We start from the raw sequence: 17,473 nt of genomic DNA, 5'->3' as shown, positions 1-17,473 counted from the left end.
TGTGCTGCTGGATTCTGTTTGCTAGTATTTTGTTGAGGATTTTTGCGTCTATTGGCCTGTTTTTTTTTTAACATCTTTGTCTGGTTTTGGTAACAGAGGGATGGTGGCTTCATAAAATGAGTTTGGGAGTGTTCCTTCCTCTGCCATAATTTGGAAGAGTTTGAGAAGGATAGGTGTTAACTCTTCTCTAAATGCTTGATAGAATTTGCCTGTGAATCCATCTGGTCCTGGGCTTTTGTTTGTTGGAAGATTTCTAATCACAGTTTAAATTTCAGTTCTTGTGATTGGTCTGTTCATATTTTCTATTTCTTCCTGGTTCAGTCTTGGAAGGTTATACCTTTCTAGAATTTGTCCATTTCTTCCAGGTTGTCCATTTTATTGGCATAGAGTTGCTTGTAGTAATCTCTCATGAGCCTTTGTATTTCTGCAATATCAGTTGTTACTTCTCCTTTTTCATTTCCAATTCTATTGATTTGAATCTTCTCCGTTTTTTTCTTGATGAGTCTGGTGAATGGTTTATTAATTTTGTTTATCTTCTCAAAGAACCAGCTTTTTGTTTTATTAATCTTTGCTATCGTTTCCTTCATTTTTCTTTTTCATTTATTTCTGATCTGATCTTTATGATTTCTTTCCTTCTGCTAACTTTGGGGTTTTTTCTGTTCATCTTCCTCTAATTGCTTTAGGTGTAAGGTTAGTTTGTTTATTTGAGATGTTTCTTGTTTCTTGAGGTAGGACTGTATTACTGTAAACTTCACTCTTAGAACTGCTTTTGCTGCATCCCATAGGTTTTGAGCCACCGTGTTTTCATTGTCATTTGTTTCTAAGTATTTTTTTATTTCCTCTTTGATTTCTTCAGTGATCTCTTGGTTATTTAGTAACATATTGTTTAGGCTCCATGTGTTTGTATTTTTTACAGATATTTTTCCTGTAATTTATATCTAGTATCATAGTGTTGTGGTCAGAAAAGGTACTTCATATGGTTTCAATTTTCTTAAATTTACCAAGGCTTGATTTGTGACCCATGGTATGATCTACCTTGGAGAATGTTCCATGAGCACTTGAGAAGAAAGTGTATTCTGTTGTTTTTAGATGGAATGTCCTATAAATATCAATTAAGTCTGTCTTGTTTAATGTATCATTTAAAGCTTCTATTTCCTTATTTATTTTTATTTTGGTTGATCTGTCCATTGGTGAAAGTGGGGTGTTAAATTCCCCTACTATGATTGTGTTACTGTCGATTTCCCCTTTTATGGCTGTTAGTATTTGCCTTATGTGTTGAGGGGCTCCTATATTGTATGCATAAATATTTACAATTGTTATATCTTCTTCTTGGGTTGATCCCTTGATCATTATGTAGTGTCCTTCTTTGTCTCTTGTAATAGTCTTCATTTTAAAGTATGTTTTGTCTGATATGAGAATTGCTACTCGGGCTGTCTTTTGTTTTCCATTTGCATGGAATATCTTTTTCCATCCCCTCACTATCAGCCTGTATGTTTCCCAGGTTTGAAGTGGGTCTCTTGTGGACAGCATTTTTACAGCTCTTGTTTTTGTATCCATTCAGCCAGTCTGTGTCTTTTGGTTGGAACATTTAATCTATTTACATTTAAGTTAATTATCGATATGTATGTTCCTACTACCATTTTCTTAGTTGTTTTGAGTTTATTATTGTAAGTCTTTTCCTTCTTTTTTTTTTCTTGCCTAGAGAAGTTCCTTTAGCATTTGTTGTAAAGCTGGTTTGGTGGTCCTGTATTCTCTTAGCTTTCCTCATCTGTAAAGGTTTTAATTTCTCTGTTGAATCTGTATGAGATCCTTGATGGGTAGAGTAATCTTAGTTGTAAGTTTTTCCCTTCCATCATTTTAAATATGTCCTGCCACTCCCTTTTGGCTTGCAGAGTTTCTGCTGAAAGGTCAGCTGTTAACCTTATGGGGATTACCTTGTATATTATTTGTTGCTTTTCCCTTGCTGCTTTTAATATTTTTTGTGTATTTAATTTTTAACAGTTTGAGTAATATGCGTCTTGGCATGTTTCTCCTTAGATTTATCCTGTATGGGACTCTCTGTGCTTCCTGGACTTCTTTGACTATTTCCTTTCCCATACTAGTGAAGTTATGAATTGTAATCTCTTCAAATATTTTCTCAGTCCCTTTTTTTTCTATTCTTCTTCTGGCACCCCTATACTTCAAATGTTGGCGCATTTAATGTTGTCCCAGTGGTCTGTGAGAGTGCCCTCAATTTTTTTCATTCTTTTTTCTTTATTCTGCTCTGTGGTAGTTATTTCCACTATTTTATCTTCCAGGTCACTTATCCGTTCTTCTGCCTCAGTTATTCTGCTATTGATTCCTTTTAGAGAATTTTTAATTTTATTTATTGTGCTGTTCACCATTGTTTGTTTGCTCTTTACTTCTTCTAGTTCCTTGTTAAGCATTTCTTGTATTTTCTCCATTCTCTTTCCATGATTTTGGATCATCTTTACTATCATTATTCTGAAATCTTTTTCAGGTAAATTGCCAGTTCCTCTTCACTTGTTTGGTCTGGTGTGTTTTTACCTTGCTTCTTCATCTGCTGTGTATTTCTTTGTCCTCTCATTTTGCTAAATTTACTGTGTTTGGGGTCTCCTTTTCACAGGCTGCAGATTTGTAGTTCCCATTGTTTTTGGTGTCTGCCCCCAGTGGGTAAGTTTGATTCAGTGGGTTGTGTGGGCTTCCTGGTGGAGGTGACTGGTGCCTGTGTTCTGGTGGATGAGACTGTATCTTGTCTTTCTGGTGGGCAGGACCCCTTCCGGTGGTGTGTTTTGTTGTGTCTGTGACCTTATTATGATTTTAGGCAGCCTCTCTACTAATGGTTGGGGTTGCGTTCCTGTCTTGTTAGTTGTTTGGCATGGGGTGTTCAGCACTGGAGCTTGCTGGTCATTGAGTGGAGCTGGGTCTTAGTGTTGAGACAGAGATCTGTGGGAGAGCTCTTGCCATTTGATATTACGTGGGTCTGGGAGCTCTCTGGTAGGCCAATGTCCTGAACTTGGCTCTCCCAGCTCAGAGGCTCAGGCCTGACACCCAGCCAGAGCACCACAACCCTGTCAGGCACACAGCTCAGATTAAAAGGGAGAAAAAAGGAAAGAAAGAAAAAAAATTAAAAAAATAAAAATAGTAAAAAGCTATTAAAATAAAAATTTTAAAAATTATTAAATTAAAAAATACTTAAAAAAAAGAGAGCAACCAAACCAATAAACAAATCTACCAGCGTTAATATGAGCTAAAAACTAAACTAAGATAACCGTATAAATCCAAAACTAGTCAGTCACATATAGTAAACCCCAACTCTACAGTTGTTCCCAGAGTCCACTGCCTCAATTTTGGGATGATTCATTGTCTATTCAGATATTCCAAAGAGGCAGTGTACATCAAGTTGGTTGTGGAGATTTAATCCGCTGCTCCTGAGGCTGCTGGGAGAGATTTCTCTTTCTCTTCTTTGTTCGCACAGCTCCCGGGGTTCAGCTTTGTATTTGGCTCCACCTCTGCGTGTAGGTCACCTGAGGGCTTCTGTTCATCACTCAGTGAGGACGGGGTTAAAGTAGCAGCTAATTAGCGGGCTCTGGCTCACTCAGGCCGGCGGGAGGGAGGGGTACGGAGTGCGGGGTGAGCCTGGGGCAGCAGAGGCCAGCGTGACATTGCAACAGCCTAAGGCGCATCGTGTGTTCTCCCAGGGAAGTTGTCTGTGCATCACGGGACCCTAGCAGTGGCGGGCTGCACAGCTTTCCGGGGAAGTGTAGTTAGTGACCTGTGCTTGCACACAGGCTTCTTGCTGGCTGCAGCAGCAGCCTTAGCGTTTCATGTGCGTCTCTGGCGTCCTTGCTGATAGCCGGGGCTCATGCCCATCTCTGGAGCTTGTTTAGGTGGTGCTCTGAATCTCCTCTCCTTGCACACCCCGAAACAATGGTCTCTTGCCTCTTAGGCAGTTCCAGAGTTTTTCCCGGATTCCCTCCCGGCTAGCTGTTGCGCACTAGCCCCCTTCAGGCTGTGTTCACGCAGCCAACCCCAGTCCTCTCCCCGGGATCCGACCTCCAAAGCCCGAGCCTCAGCTCCCAGCCCCGCCTGCCCCGGCGGGTGAGCAGACAATATTCTCGGGCTGGTGAGTGCTGGTCGGCACCGATCCTCTGTGTGGGAATCTCTCCACTTTGCCCTCTGCAACCCTGTTGCCGCTCTCTCCTCTGTGGCTCTGAAGCTTCCCCCCTCCACCATCCCCTGTCTCCGCCCACGAAGGGGCTTCCTAGTGTGTGGGAACTTTTCCTCCTTCACAGTTCCCTCCCAAAGGTGCAGGTCCCGTCCCTATTCTTTCGTCTCTATTTTTTTCTTTTTTCTTTTGCCCTACCCAGGTACATGGGGAGTTTCTTGCCTTTTGGGAGGTCTGAGGTCTTCTGTTAGCGTTCAGTAGGTGTTCTGTAGGAGTTGTTCCACACGTAGATGTATTTCTGATGTATTTGTCGGGAGGAAGGTGATCTCCGCGTCTTACTCTTCCACCATCTTGAAGGTCCCTCTCTGTCATCTTAAGTAACTTGGAGATGTTCCTTTAGTCTTCTGGTATATGAGGTTAGGCTTAGCTTTTTTAGTGAGACTTGCCAATAATCCTGCCATCAGAATCTAGGCAGGCCTGTCTGGCTAGTTGTACATTGGACTGAATTCTGAAGATCTTACTTTGTTCTAAAATGTGAAGGTAGCAGGCTGCTTTGTAACAGCAGCAACATAAAGGAACACTATCCTGGGACTTCAAATGTGCTTCAATTTTTTATATCAGGATAAATGACCTCAAGAACTCAGATTTTTCCAAATCTCTCAGAGCTCATCGTGTCATGGACTGTGCTTCCTTTTATAACTGAGTTGCTGAACCACTCTTGTAAGAGTAATGAATGAGGAGCTCTTGGTTCCAGCAGTCACTGCTCTCTCTTTGCTTGAGTACCTTCTATCTCTGGTTGGATACAGGAATTCCTATATGTGACATGCAGAGCCTCCCTGCAAGGGAACATGTTTCCTTCTGACCATAATATCTACCCTTGCAGTCTAGGGCAAAAGAAAAGCACATAAAAGAAATCTCTCTGGGGCTTCCCTGGTGGCGCAGTGGTTGAGAGTCCGCCTGCCGATGCAGGGGACGCAGGTTCGTGCCCTGGTCCGGGGGGATCCCACGTGTCGCAGAGCGGCTGGGTCCGTGAGCCATGGCTGCTGAGCCTGCTCATCCGGGGCCTGTGCTCCACAGCGGGAGAGGCCACAGCAGTGAGAGGCCCGCGTACCGCAAAAAAAAAAAAAAAAAAAAGAAAAGAAATCTCTCTGGTCTTTTTGCAGTACCATGTAATTTTAGGGCCTGCACTTCTCAGCAGGTAGGTCTTTAGATTGATACAGAGTTTGGACTGCAGTTTTGGTGCTGAAGCAACTAGACTGAAAGGATTCCATTTAGCCCTCAAAATAAAACCAGAGTATATAATTGTAGGTAGATAGATGCATTTGGCAGAAAGATAATCCTGTAAGATTATTCATTCTTTTCCCTGCTATCCTGTTGTGAATATTTAGTACATTTGGTACAAATATTACTTTGTTAATAGAAGCCTAAGAATGGCTTCTATGATTACTATTACTATTATTATTATCAGTGGAGATGTAGTTCTTTGTAAAGAGGAATGAAAGAAATCCAAATTTAAGGTGCTGTATCTTTTTTGTTGGTTTGTTTTTAAACTGAGGAATGTTCTTTAGCACGATATCATTGTCCTTTTTATCTAGGTGAAGGATGCTACCTGGAAGATAGCAAAGGCTTTTGCCATCTCTGGCCCATTCAACGTCCAGTTTCTTGTCAAAGGAAATGATGTCTTGGTAAGAAATGCCAAGGCGTTTGAGAGGACACCACTGCTGTGTTATGTCGTGTTGGTTTGTGTCCCTCTGGTACTTTTCTCTGTGAACACTGCCACAGAGCAGCTGAGACCCCTGCAGCTGATTATGTCTGAGTATGGGAGTTGCACAGCATATAATGCCTGCCTTGTTTGAAGGCACTGGCTCTTGGTGGCACTGATATGTCAGTCACAGCTTTGAAAAGCACTCTGATCCACTGGAAAGAAGATCACTGACTTCCAGCTTCAGTACACTATAGATGGTTGCAGTAACTATCATAAAGTAATCTGTCCAGGTTACTGTAGAATAGTCATAAATTACATGTACTGAAGTTTACTTTACTCCTTTCTCAGAGAAGAAAGCTGTTTTGGATACCATTTACCAAAAAAATAAAAAATGTTAAGTCAACTAGGTTAGTCTTAGTTAATTTAGTTTATTTAATGTAACTAATCAGTAACTAATATTGATTCCTCACCTACTATGCAAAGTCATAAGGTGGCTACAGAGACGAGAGACGTATAGAGCCCAGTCTCTGCTCTCAGAGATCCACGATTTAGTGAGAACTGGGAAGAAGATGAATTTATAGATAACTATAACATAAGTTAGAATATAATAGCTGCTAGAAGGAATGTACAAGTAAAGTGGTATTGGAGGCACAGAACAGAGAGAGCCTATCTATTTGTGTGTGTGTGTGTTTGTGTCTGTCTGTCTGTATGTATGTATGTATGTGTGCCTGCGCATATGTGTATGAGCATGTATTTGACTGTCATATGCCTGATTTAGGGTGGATCATAAAAGATTTCAAGGAAGATTTTGTAATTTGAGCTGGGTCTTAAAGAATAGCTGGAATTTTGACAAGTAAAGGAAGATAGAAAGGACAGTACACATACAATATCTATGGGGAAATTTGGCGCATTTTAGGATATAGTGACTATTTCAGTTTATCAATGACCAGCTGATGATGACTAGTTCAGTTTATTATTTTTCCAGGGAAATCATGGAAGGTAAACTTGGTACAAGATAACATAGAGGGGTATACTGAGGCAAGAGGATAGAAGTCTTTCAAGGGCTAGACATTAATCTCATGGCCAGTAGAAATCCACTGAAGGCTTTCTAGTAGGACTGTGGCATTATCTGAACTCTGCATTAAAACAAATCTGTCAAGAGTGTGTGGGGATGGAAGTGTGGAACAGGGATGGGAAAAAGTCAGAGTTCAAGGATACTGACAGAAAGGAAACCAGTTAGCAAAAGTCAAGCAGTGGGGAGAAAAGGAAGAGGCTGGCAAAGCAAGACTGGGCCCCAGTAACAGCTGGAACCAAAGTGTCCAGGAGCATATTAATATTGTCATTGTCTCTCACCATCCTTTCTCTTCTTTTGAATTTTGTTATCTCTCCAGGTGATTGAATGTAACCTGAGAGCTTCTCGATCCTTCCCCTTTGTTTCCAAGACCCTTGGGGTAGACTTCATTGATGTGGCCACCAAGGTGATGATTGGAGAGAACATTGATGAGAAACCCCTTCCAACATTGGAGCATCCCATAATTCCTGCTGACTATGTTGCAATTAAGGTAATATTTTCAAAAATCTTAGTCATTTTTTAAGTCCCAAAGAAATGAAAGGAATAATTTTTCATCAAAAATAATCTTGATATGTTCTGAACCTTGTAACTCAAGTGCTAGACTATGGGTTTATGATGTTTGCTTTGAATGCAGTTGCAATGCAATGTATGGCATTGCAATGCATGTATAGCATATTGCAATGTATAGCAATGCAGTTGCTATACAGGCAACTTTATGTGTACTATTGTGCATTTCAAAAATTAAAATAATATTTAGAATTACATAACTTCAAAACCAACTAGCTGAGTGACTTATAAACTACATTTATGAAGCTGATGCATAATGCTGCCAGTTTAGTTGGTAGACAGAAATTCTGAACATATCTTCTTGGGATAAGGCTTCAGTTGTGCCAAGACTTCAGGAATGCATGAATCTTGTAAAAGTGTTACCTTGTGGTGTTGGTTAAATGTTTACTGCCTTGGCTTAGTTCCTATTCTCTTTAGTGGCAGAATTTTTTCACAGTGGTACTGTGAGGGCAGTGAAATTGATGGCACCTTTATGAAGAGTGACCAGGAAAATTTAAGGTTTGTTCACTAACTTCAAATACAGGCATGCCTTGGAGATATTGTGGGTTCGGTTCCAGGCCACCACACAATTTTTTTGGCTTCCCTGTGCATATAAAAGTTATATTCACACTGTACTGTAGTTTGTTAAGTGTGCAATAGCCTTATGTCTAAAGAAACAATGTACATACCTTAATGAAAAACTACTTTATTGCTGAAAAATACTAATCATCATCTGAGTCATAATCTTTTTGCAATAGTAACATCAATGGTCACCGATTGCAGATCACCATAACAAATATAATAATAATGAAAAAATTTGAAATACTGTGAGAACTACCAAAATGTGACACAGAGACATGAAGTGAGTAAATGCTGTTGGAAAAAATGGTGCCAATAGACTTGCTCAATGTAGGGTTGCTACAAACCTTCAATTTGTAAAAATTGCAGTATCTGTGAAGTGCAATAAAGCAAAGCATCATAAAACAAGATATGCCTGTATATATGTATATTTTGAATAAGAACTTAATAATAAATCCATTGTGTTCCTTTAGCTGCCTCAGTATGCCCATGAACAGAGTATTTATAATAATGACCTTTAACTACATCACTGGACAGTATGAGGATTAGTGAGATATTATGTAAATATATTTGAATTTTTTAGAAAAAGCATACAAAACATTAATTTATATTGTATAATATATTTATGTGACATTTACATACTTTGGATGCCTTCGCAGGTTTCCATTCTTATGGGTACTATGACCTCAACCATAATTGTGTTGCAGCTGAGACTCTGACTTCTGACTTTTACAGTGGAAGTTTTAAGTTGAAACTATAAATCAAAAAATATTTATTAATCTTACTGAAGTTAATAATTTAGGATGCCTTGGATTTTATAGTGCACTGGGATGGAATGTCACCTCTTATGTTGGGGGAGGGTAACATTTTATTCCTGGAAGCTGTGACATAACATAAATTGTTAAAGCTTTCAGTAGGAATATATGTACATAGGATTTTACTGTTTGAGACCAATAAGAAGAAGGCCCCGAAAAGTATTTTTCCACTGGAAATTCTATATATGAATTTCAAATTCATGTTTCTTTATTCTTAACCACAGGAATACACACACACACATACACATACACACACGTATGTGTATGAAACAATTTCCAACTAATAACAATACTGAGGGGTAGATACGAATTTTTCGAAATGCACTGTATCTTTCAGTTTACTTCTTTCCTAGTTATCCTTGTGCATGAATCTTGACTTTTTTGTCAAATTACTTATTCAAAGTCAATCTTAATATAGTCCTAGTGAGGTGGGTGGATATCAACAGATGAGATAGAGAGAGGCTAGAGGGCAGGAATATATGATAACTTGACTAGGATGACCCAGTGAAATGACCCCAAGCTAGAATTCCCGTGATGACTTAGAGGGGTACCAGAATCAAAGAGGAATAGTCTAGGCTAGATAAATGGATATATGCAAGAAACAAGAATTTGATTCTTAGTGAATTTCATTGGTAAAATAAATGAAAAGGAAGCACTGCTATCTATGTTCTAGTTCATATGAAAGTTCTGGGCAAAAGTGTTCCCAAGCAGAATGTTTTTCAAAGCTTTTCAAGAGGTATCAACAGCAGTTTAATGTCTCAGAAGTCAGCTTGCAGACAGACATTTCTGGCAATGTGGCTTGTTGCAAGTCCAAATAATCAGAACAAGAAGAGGAATGTTTCAGAAGCCTACCAAGGAAAAAGTGTGTTTGAACTCTGTGTCTGGGGAGACCAATGCCCAACCTACTTCGTTTGAAATCACTCCAGTAAGAATATGTGTAAGCCAGATTAGAAACACTGGCCTAGACGAGTCACTGGGGCCCTATTTACAGGAATAATTTGTGATTATTTAACCCAATTTTTGGCCCAAAGCTCAAGAAATTCCTGGAACAGAGGTTTAAAGCCACTTTTCAAGTCAGATGCTTGGACCAAAGAAATGTTTTACATGTCTGCTGTAGCCTAGATGAACCCTGTGAGAGATGGTTCACTAAGTATTGTTATCCTCGTTTATCCCTTTTATACCCTTCTCTCACATATTTTTCCTACCCGTTATTTTTGACAGGCTCCAATGTTTTCCTGGCCCCGGTTGAGAGACGCTGACCCCATTCTGCGTTGTGAGATGGCTTCTACTGGAGAGGTAACTAGTTAATGATCCATGACCACTTTCATTAAATCTACTTTGAAATCTATGGTTTTATGATCTGAAAATAGTAAAGCAAGTTAGTAAGTAGTTAGTGGGATACTTCTTTTGCTATCAGAGTAAGTCTGAAAGGACTTAGGCATTTTGAGCTGAGGAAAAATCTTTGACTTTTGTGGCCCAGAGTCTAAATTCTCACTTATATTTCAACATGTGTCATTCATTTCCACATTACACATTGAGAACATATTTCAAATATTCCTCTAGATGTCTAGGTAAATATCTGCCAGGTATTTTTATTTTAAGGTTCTCAGGTCTCTCTGTAACAGCACCTCTTGCTTCCTCTAACTTTCCTTGCTGCTGTGAAATTAGATCATCAAGATTTTACTAGCAATATGTGGAATGAATGTACAGCAGCAAAAGATAATGGGGCCAAAATATTGTGGGATCTGCAGATATATGCAAAATCCCAGAACCACTTTCAAAGCAACTTTAACTTCCTGGGGATTATCTAAAAACTATAGTGGGACTGGCCACTGGATGTCCCTCTTCACTTGTGTTGAGGACTCTGTCAGCTGAAGGTTTCTCTCTTTTGTTTTTTGGCTGTACGCGGGTCTCTCACTGTTGTGGCCTCTCCCGTTGCGGAGCACAGGCTCCGGATGCGCAGGCTCAGCGGCCATGGCTCACGGGCCCAGCCGCTCCGTGGCATGTGGGATCTTCCCGGACCAGGGCACGAACCCGTGTCCCCTGCATCGGCAGGCGGACTCTCAACCACCGTGCCACCAGGGAAGCCCTGAACGTTTCTTTAAGAATATGAAATGTGTTTCTTATAGAAAGCTGTCAGATTCCAGAGAGTTCCCTACATGTTAGTGCCAGGACATTTTATGAATCACCTAGCCCTTGACAGACTTACTAGGTACAGCCTTCAGATTCTCATCAGTGCCCACGGGGGTGGCAACATCAGACTGGGAGGTGTCATTGTTTCCTCTTGGTGTTGAGGAAAACCTGAAAGGAAAAAATACCTAATTGCAACATATACGTGATATTTTATATGGTTGCCTGGTTGCAAGCAAGATCTGTGATGAGAAGCCAAGTGAAACAGGAAGGGAGGCAGTGAGGAATAAATGGCTATCTTGTTCGTATTTGGACTGATAATTGCCTTCTCTTAGCTCCTTTGCTGCTTCTGTTAATTTAATAGATGAGAAAACCTAACTTGAAAACAAGGGACTTACATTACATTTCTCTGCTGTTTAAGGAGCTACTCTGATATTCATCGTGATCCCTTGGTCACTCAGTAGCAGGGCTGTTTTCAGCCAGCCCAGGATTCAGATCAGGGACAGATCTGTTTTCCTTCATGCTGTTTTCTCTAGTGTGGCAAATCTATTTTCAGTACTGTATCTATGTCCATTCTGCCTCCAGACATACGTTATTGGAGTTGTTGAAATATGAAAATATGAGAGAATTAGAAATTCAGCCCCCCCTTTCTTGTATCTGTTTCAGAAGTACAGAGAGATAATTCTTCTTCCATTAGAGTCACATTTCCAAGTGTCACTAAGTACAATATTACAAGTTCTGTTTTATAACTGAAATCATAATAATAATTCTAGCTTAGTGAAATCTCAGTTATGCTTCAGAGACATTTTCAGTGTTAAAATGGCTTGTTGTGGGATTAAATAAACCTTTAGCTTTCCTAGTGGTGAGGTGGGAATGTTAGTCCTAATCTTTACTTACATATTTAACTACTTTTTATGTTATTTGTAGAAAACTGCTGAAACCTCTTGTGGGTTGTATATGCACTTAGGATGGAATTGCCCAGGTTCTTTCAGTATGGTTTGGGTTCTGTTAGCTTAGGGTGACATTACTAATTTGGTTAGCCAGTTCTTGACCAAAGAAAATGTTCACTGTGGAGTAAAAAGCAGCATGTACTGGTGATCAACTGAAAATCAAAGTCATGAGAACTTTCCTTTGACAGTAAGGTAGTCATTTGCTTAAAGAATGAATTTAGCCATCAGTGTTATTTACTCTAATGGTGGTTCTCTACCCATGCCAAATGATGACGTGCATGGCAGAATCTACTCCTATCATGCTCAGATATACCACTTGTTCTGTAGTTAGTGTGGACATTTGACTTGTAATTATATTGTAGCACAGTTACCCTAGGGGAAGCCTCTGTATATCTCAACATTATATGTTAATTTGGAATTTTTTTTACTTTAGGCTATAGTATTCAGGACTAGTAGCAAGGTACTTTGGTTCATTTTATGAAAACAATAATAATAATAATAATAATAATAATAATAATAAAAGAACAAGTTCCTTTGAGATTTTCATAGATTTATTGAATTTCTCTGAAGGCTTTCTCATACATATGAAATGACTCCTAACTGATTGATCAGCAGTTATGCATTTGTGCTACTGACCCATGAATTCATGCCCTGTTGCATAGCATACATGACATATACCGTTATTTAAACGGTAAGTCGTATTAACATTTGGTAACTCACCATATTATGGGCCAGAAGTTGTAATTTGTATCCAAATATCTCACAGTAGAATCCAGTTACGTTGCTCCATGGAGTGTTGTTGGATAGAGAAAGAATTGCTTATTTATTCATTATGCTTAATTAAAAACACAAGATACGTCTGCCCTAGCCAGACTTTTAATCCCTGGATTCAGATTACACGGTCCTTGGGCAACTCAATAAAATCTAGTATAGGAGTCTCTGACTTTTCATTTGTGTTTGTTTTTTGGTAAGGTTGGGTGACTATTATTTGCTTTCTTTTACTTTCTTTTTTTCATTTATTCTAAACAGGTGGCTTGCTTTGGTGAAGGTATTCATACCGCTTTCCTAAAGGCAATGCTTTCCACAGGATTTAAGTTACCCCAGAAAGGCATCCTGATTGGAATTCAGGTAAGTGGTGTGTGGTTGTATGCATGCCTGTGGGCACATGCTGGGAGTTGGTGGGGGAAATGACCTTAATGGTGGTATAGAAGAGGGGAGATTTGTTTAAAGTTCCACTAAAAAAAACCCAGCAACTTGTAGAAAGAATGGACATTTGTACTCTGTCTGTTTCCTGATTTTTGCCTTTTCTCATTGCAGCAGCCAACACAAATAAGTGAATAAACAACCAAAAAAAAAAAAAAAGAAAGAAAGAACAGAAAAAGTCTCTAGTGAAGTGATATTTATCCTGAACAGGATTTAGGGTAACTTCAAAAGGATTCTATTCTACTCTTTGGTTACATCTTTTCTATATTTTTATTCTTAGTTCTACCTCCTTAGCCTCTGAACTTAGGCTTTCCATAAGGTTGGGTCTCAACTCTTTTTCTGAGTCTGTGTCTATGTCTATGTCTAGTTCTTTCTCTTGACTTTCCCCTTTGCCAGCTCATTCATGTCTGTGGTATCCACTCTCCATCTAAAACTATCAACTTTAAATCTTTATCCTCAGCCATCCCGTTTCCAACAATTTGCTGGATACCTCTATCTGGATGTCTCAAACACAACACATCCCAAACTGAAGTCAGTATTATCCCCTCCTGACCTCTGTTCCTTCCTTTCTTACATTCATTCATTCACATTTCAATTTCTACTAAATGTCAAAGATTCAAAGTTGAAGAAAACATGGGCATTATTTGAGAAATTTTCTTAGTCTGACACTCCAAGACGAATTGAAAGTTCTTAAAGGGCAGTGACTTAATGGGCTTAAGAAAGTCAGCACATCCCACAATGTACTGTGGAAGTTCTTGAAATATTGTTATTTACTAAACCTTCTAAGTCAAAGCAAGGTGAAGTAATTATACGTGAATATCTTCATACAGTGAGAAGGATATTATTGGTTTATTATTGCAAGTCAAATGTAAATCTTAGGGCAAAATGGGAGCCAGGAAACTCTTATTACTCCTTGGAATATTATTGCAAGAGTGTACAAACTGTTTGTTTATAAGTTTCCTGAAAAATACTAGATGTTTCCCAACTGATCATTCACTTTCATTTGAGGTAATTCTTGGAACCTATAATAACAATAGACAGTTTTATATATCACCCCTGCCACACTTTTAATAAGTTCAAATCCTGCATGGTTACATACAAATCAATAAAAATATAATTAGAATAATACCAGGTATTTTCAAATCAGTGGGTAATTATTATAGATGCTGTCGCATTAGAGTGCCTTCACATCAGCAAATTAGACTCTGGAGACTGGATGGGTAGCGGCTTTGGAGAAGTTTCTGCAAAGACTAAATTGGGATTTTGCTTCATAAAGGTGCCAGAAGGGCGATAGTGAACAGTTAGAACAGAAGCTAACAAGATGAATTGCAATTGCGAAGCTTAATGGCAGTTCAGAGACACATCACACCGTATGAGAGACTCATCACATTATAATGGGTATTAAGTAATATTAAGTCACAAGTATAAGAGTATTTCACCAACTTCTAGTTATGGCTTAAAGTTTAATGTGAGACCTGGGGGCATTCAGAGGAGACCATGTCCTTAGTCCCCGTCCTCACAACTAATCATAATTGTGCTAACATTTTAAAATACCACTTTAAGAAGGCAGTGATGTATAAAATTGTACCTTGTTTGGTTCCAGTGCTGCAGGGAAATGTAAAGCAAAAATTAATTCGATCCCCATGAAGTACTAGTGTGATTTTGGCATCAGTGAACAGAATTTTTGCCTTGTAGGGAAAAAAGGGGGTTTATAGGGAAAAAAAGTTTTCTTAAAGCAATGAGGTTTTGTCCATTGAAGTTTTACCTTTCAGTGTATTCTTTTTTAAATAAATCAGTGTTCCAGCAGCTACATGAATTTTTGCAAAGTACTTTCTCCCTGTGCATGCATGCATAATGTAAGGAATTTAAATATATATGTATTTTAATTACAGAATTTAAAAAGTATATTTAAAGAAATATTTAATAATAAAATTATATTTAATAAAGTATTTGCAGCTGTGGTAAAATTGATCATTAAGACTCTAAGCCTCTAGAGATACGCAAAAATAATTTTCTAACCTACTTTATATGGGAGGCAAAGAAAAGCTGCCAGCACCAACAGTCAGTGTATAATCTCTTCATTATTATATGGAGGATTTTCATTTATAGTGATTTCTTTAAAAAGGATAATCATAAATTTAACTGAAAAATAGGACAGAATATACTAACCCTAGAGTTAATAGCTAAAACTCACTGGACATCTTCTTAGGCAGAATGGGACCAAATCTACCTAAGCTTCATATTAACTGTGGATAAAGTAATTATAACTCCATATTTCAGGATACATTATGCTTAAAAAAACACATTTCATTTAACGTGATTCCACTTGGACAGAAGAATTCATATAAATTCATCCAAATACATAAAGTCAGAACTGAAAAGGACCTAAAATAGTACTGCTAATATATAAACGGGGTTAAGGCCAGTAAATACAAGAGAAGACATTTCGTTGAGTTATGTAATGAAGCACTAAGAAAGAAAGTCCACCATTCCATTTTGATTTCCTGAGATTATCATTCATTTACCATGATGTTAAGTAGACTTCAATTGCAGAAGAGCCCTGGTAGCCAGCACTGTTGCAGTTAATTTGCTTTATTATTCCTTCATGTATAAGTGGGGAGATTGGTCAACATCTATACCATTTATTTGAAGTAAAGATCTTCTTTTCTCGTCATTGCCCCACCCTGACCTGTAGAAAGATTTAATGGAAGAAACCTTACCTCTAACTTTTCACAGCAGGTTGCAAGAGAAAATTGGGGGAAAAGAGAAGTATGGAGGAAAGGCAAAAGGGACGCTGAGCCGGGAAACATTTTTTCTTATTGTTGGTAGTTTAACACATATTTCAAATTTTAATTTATCACTAGCAAGTATCAACCACGACTCAACATTTAGTAAATAGATCGTGTGTGTGTGTGTGTGTCCGTGCATGTGTACACGCTCATTGGTTATATTTCAGTGTTCCTGATTTTTCTTTCTTTTCTCCTTCCTACCCTACTCCTTCACACACAGAGACCCTCTGTTTCTGCCTTCTCAAAGTTAATCCTATGGTCAAATTACTTGGGAAGTTTGAAATATTCTTAACATCAATCTTGTGTAACTAGGACTTAGGGAAAAAAAATCAAGATTTAGATTTTGTCAAAGGATCCTTGTTGGGCTTCCCTGGTGGTGCAGTGGTTGAGAGTCTGCCTGCCGATGCTGGGGACACGGGTTCGTGCCCCGGTCCAGGAGGATCCCACATGCCACGGAGCGGCTGGGCCTGTGAGCCATGGCCACTGAGCCTGTGCTCCACAACGGGAGAGGCCACAACAGTGAGAGGCCTGCATACCGCAAAAAAAAAAAAAAAAAAAAAAAAGAAGGATCCTTGCCAACTATTATATGTACTGTGTCTCTACCAAAACCCTTTCCATAAGCATAATCCTAATATAAGAAAGGCGTAATGTAGGTTTATGTGGCAACAAAATCGTCTTTGATTTTCCTGCAATACTTCCATCAGGGTTTATTTTTAGTTGCTATGAGTAGGCAGTCTGCCTTGTTTTGAAGTTTTTTGGAACACCCTTTAACAATAAATGATTTACTCTAGAGTAGATCAAGAGCCCTCACTGTTTTTTCCCCTCTGATTGGGCTATTCAGTGATGCTTGTGGAGTGAAGAGCACCATCCTGACATCTGCGCTTCAGCATTGCCCAGAAACACAAAGCAAGCATTTTATTTGAAAAAGACAACTCCAAGTGACATGAATAACCTTTTATCTTCAATACAGAATCATTAGGAACAACCACAGCATTGTCAATCCAGACGTCCCTGTAGAGTCCACAGGCATGACACAGCCTTAACTTGGCTTTTGGTTCTGTAGCCAGAAGTTGAATTAATGTGAAAATGATAATTAGAGGAAATATTTATTTTTCTCATTTTTAAGAGACTTTCTTCCTTATAAATGTTTTCCAGGACATAAATCAGCTTGCACTTTTCACCTTTAGTAACAAATGGTTTCTTACCCAGGTATTTTCAATCAGCTATTAAATCTGGGGCTACTCAGATGCAAGCTGACAGCTGTAATTTCTTTTTGTAGAGAGCCTATTTTATGTGTCACAAGTGTTCAATACATGTTTGATAGAAGTTTATAATGTGACTATGAAAGCCAACACCCCAGACCAGAAGGCAGAGTAGTTCCCTGGCTGGAAACTGCCAATACTGTCATGTCGGATATTTATCTTTTCCACCTGGGGGACAACACTGAAACAGCTCCATAATGAGGTTCCGACTGGTGTCTGCAGGTCTTAGAGGATTTGCTGACTTATTTTACTTT

At 38.8% G+C, this 17,473-nt stretch overlaps 1 protein-coding gene across 1 annotated transcript in view; it reads left to right on the top strand.

Annotated features, from left to right (window-relative positions):
• Positions 1-17,473, top strand: part of CPS1 (carbamoyl-phosphate synthase 1) — a 135,250-nt gene that overhangs the window by 108,755 nt on the left and 9,022 nt on the right. Inside the window, exons 31-34 of the mRNA XM_082630484.1 lie at positions 5,764-5,853; positions 7,265-7,435; positions 10,107-10,181; positions 12,995-13,093. Of these exons, the coding sequence (XP_082486610.1) occupies positions 5,764-5,853; positions 7,265-7,435; positions 10,107-10,181; positions 12,995-13,093 (435 nt within the window). The remainder of the gene's footprint in view (positions 1-5,763; positions 5,854-7,264; positions 7,436-10,106; positions 10,182-12,994; positions 13,094-17,473) is intronic.

This window comes from Mesoplodon mirus (assembly GCF_964341445.2).
Source record: "Mesoplodon mirus genome assembly, chromosome: 8".
NCBI lineage: Eukaryota > Metazoa > Chordata > Mammalia > Artiodactyla > Ziphiidae > Mesoplodon > Mesoplodon mirus.
This window is presented reverse-complemented; position numbering and strand designations above follow the sequence as displayed.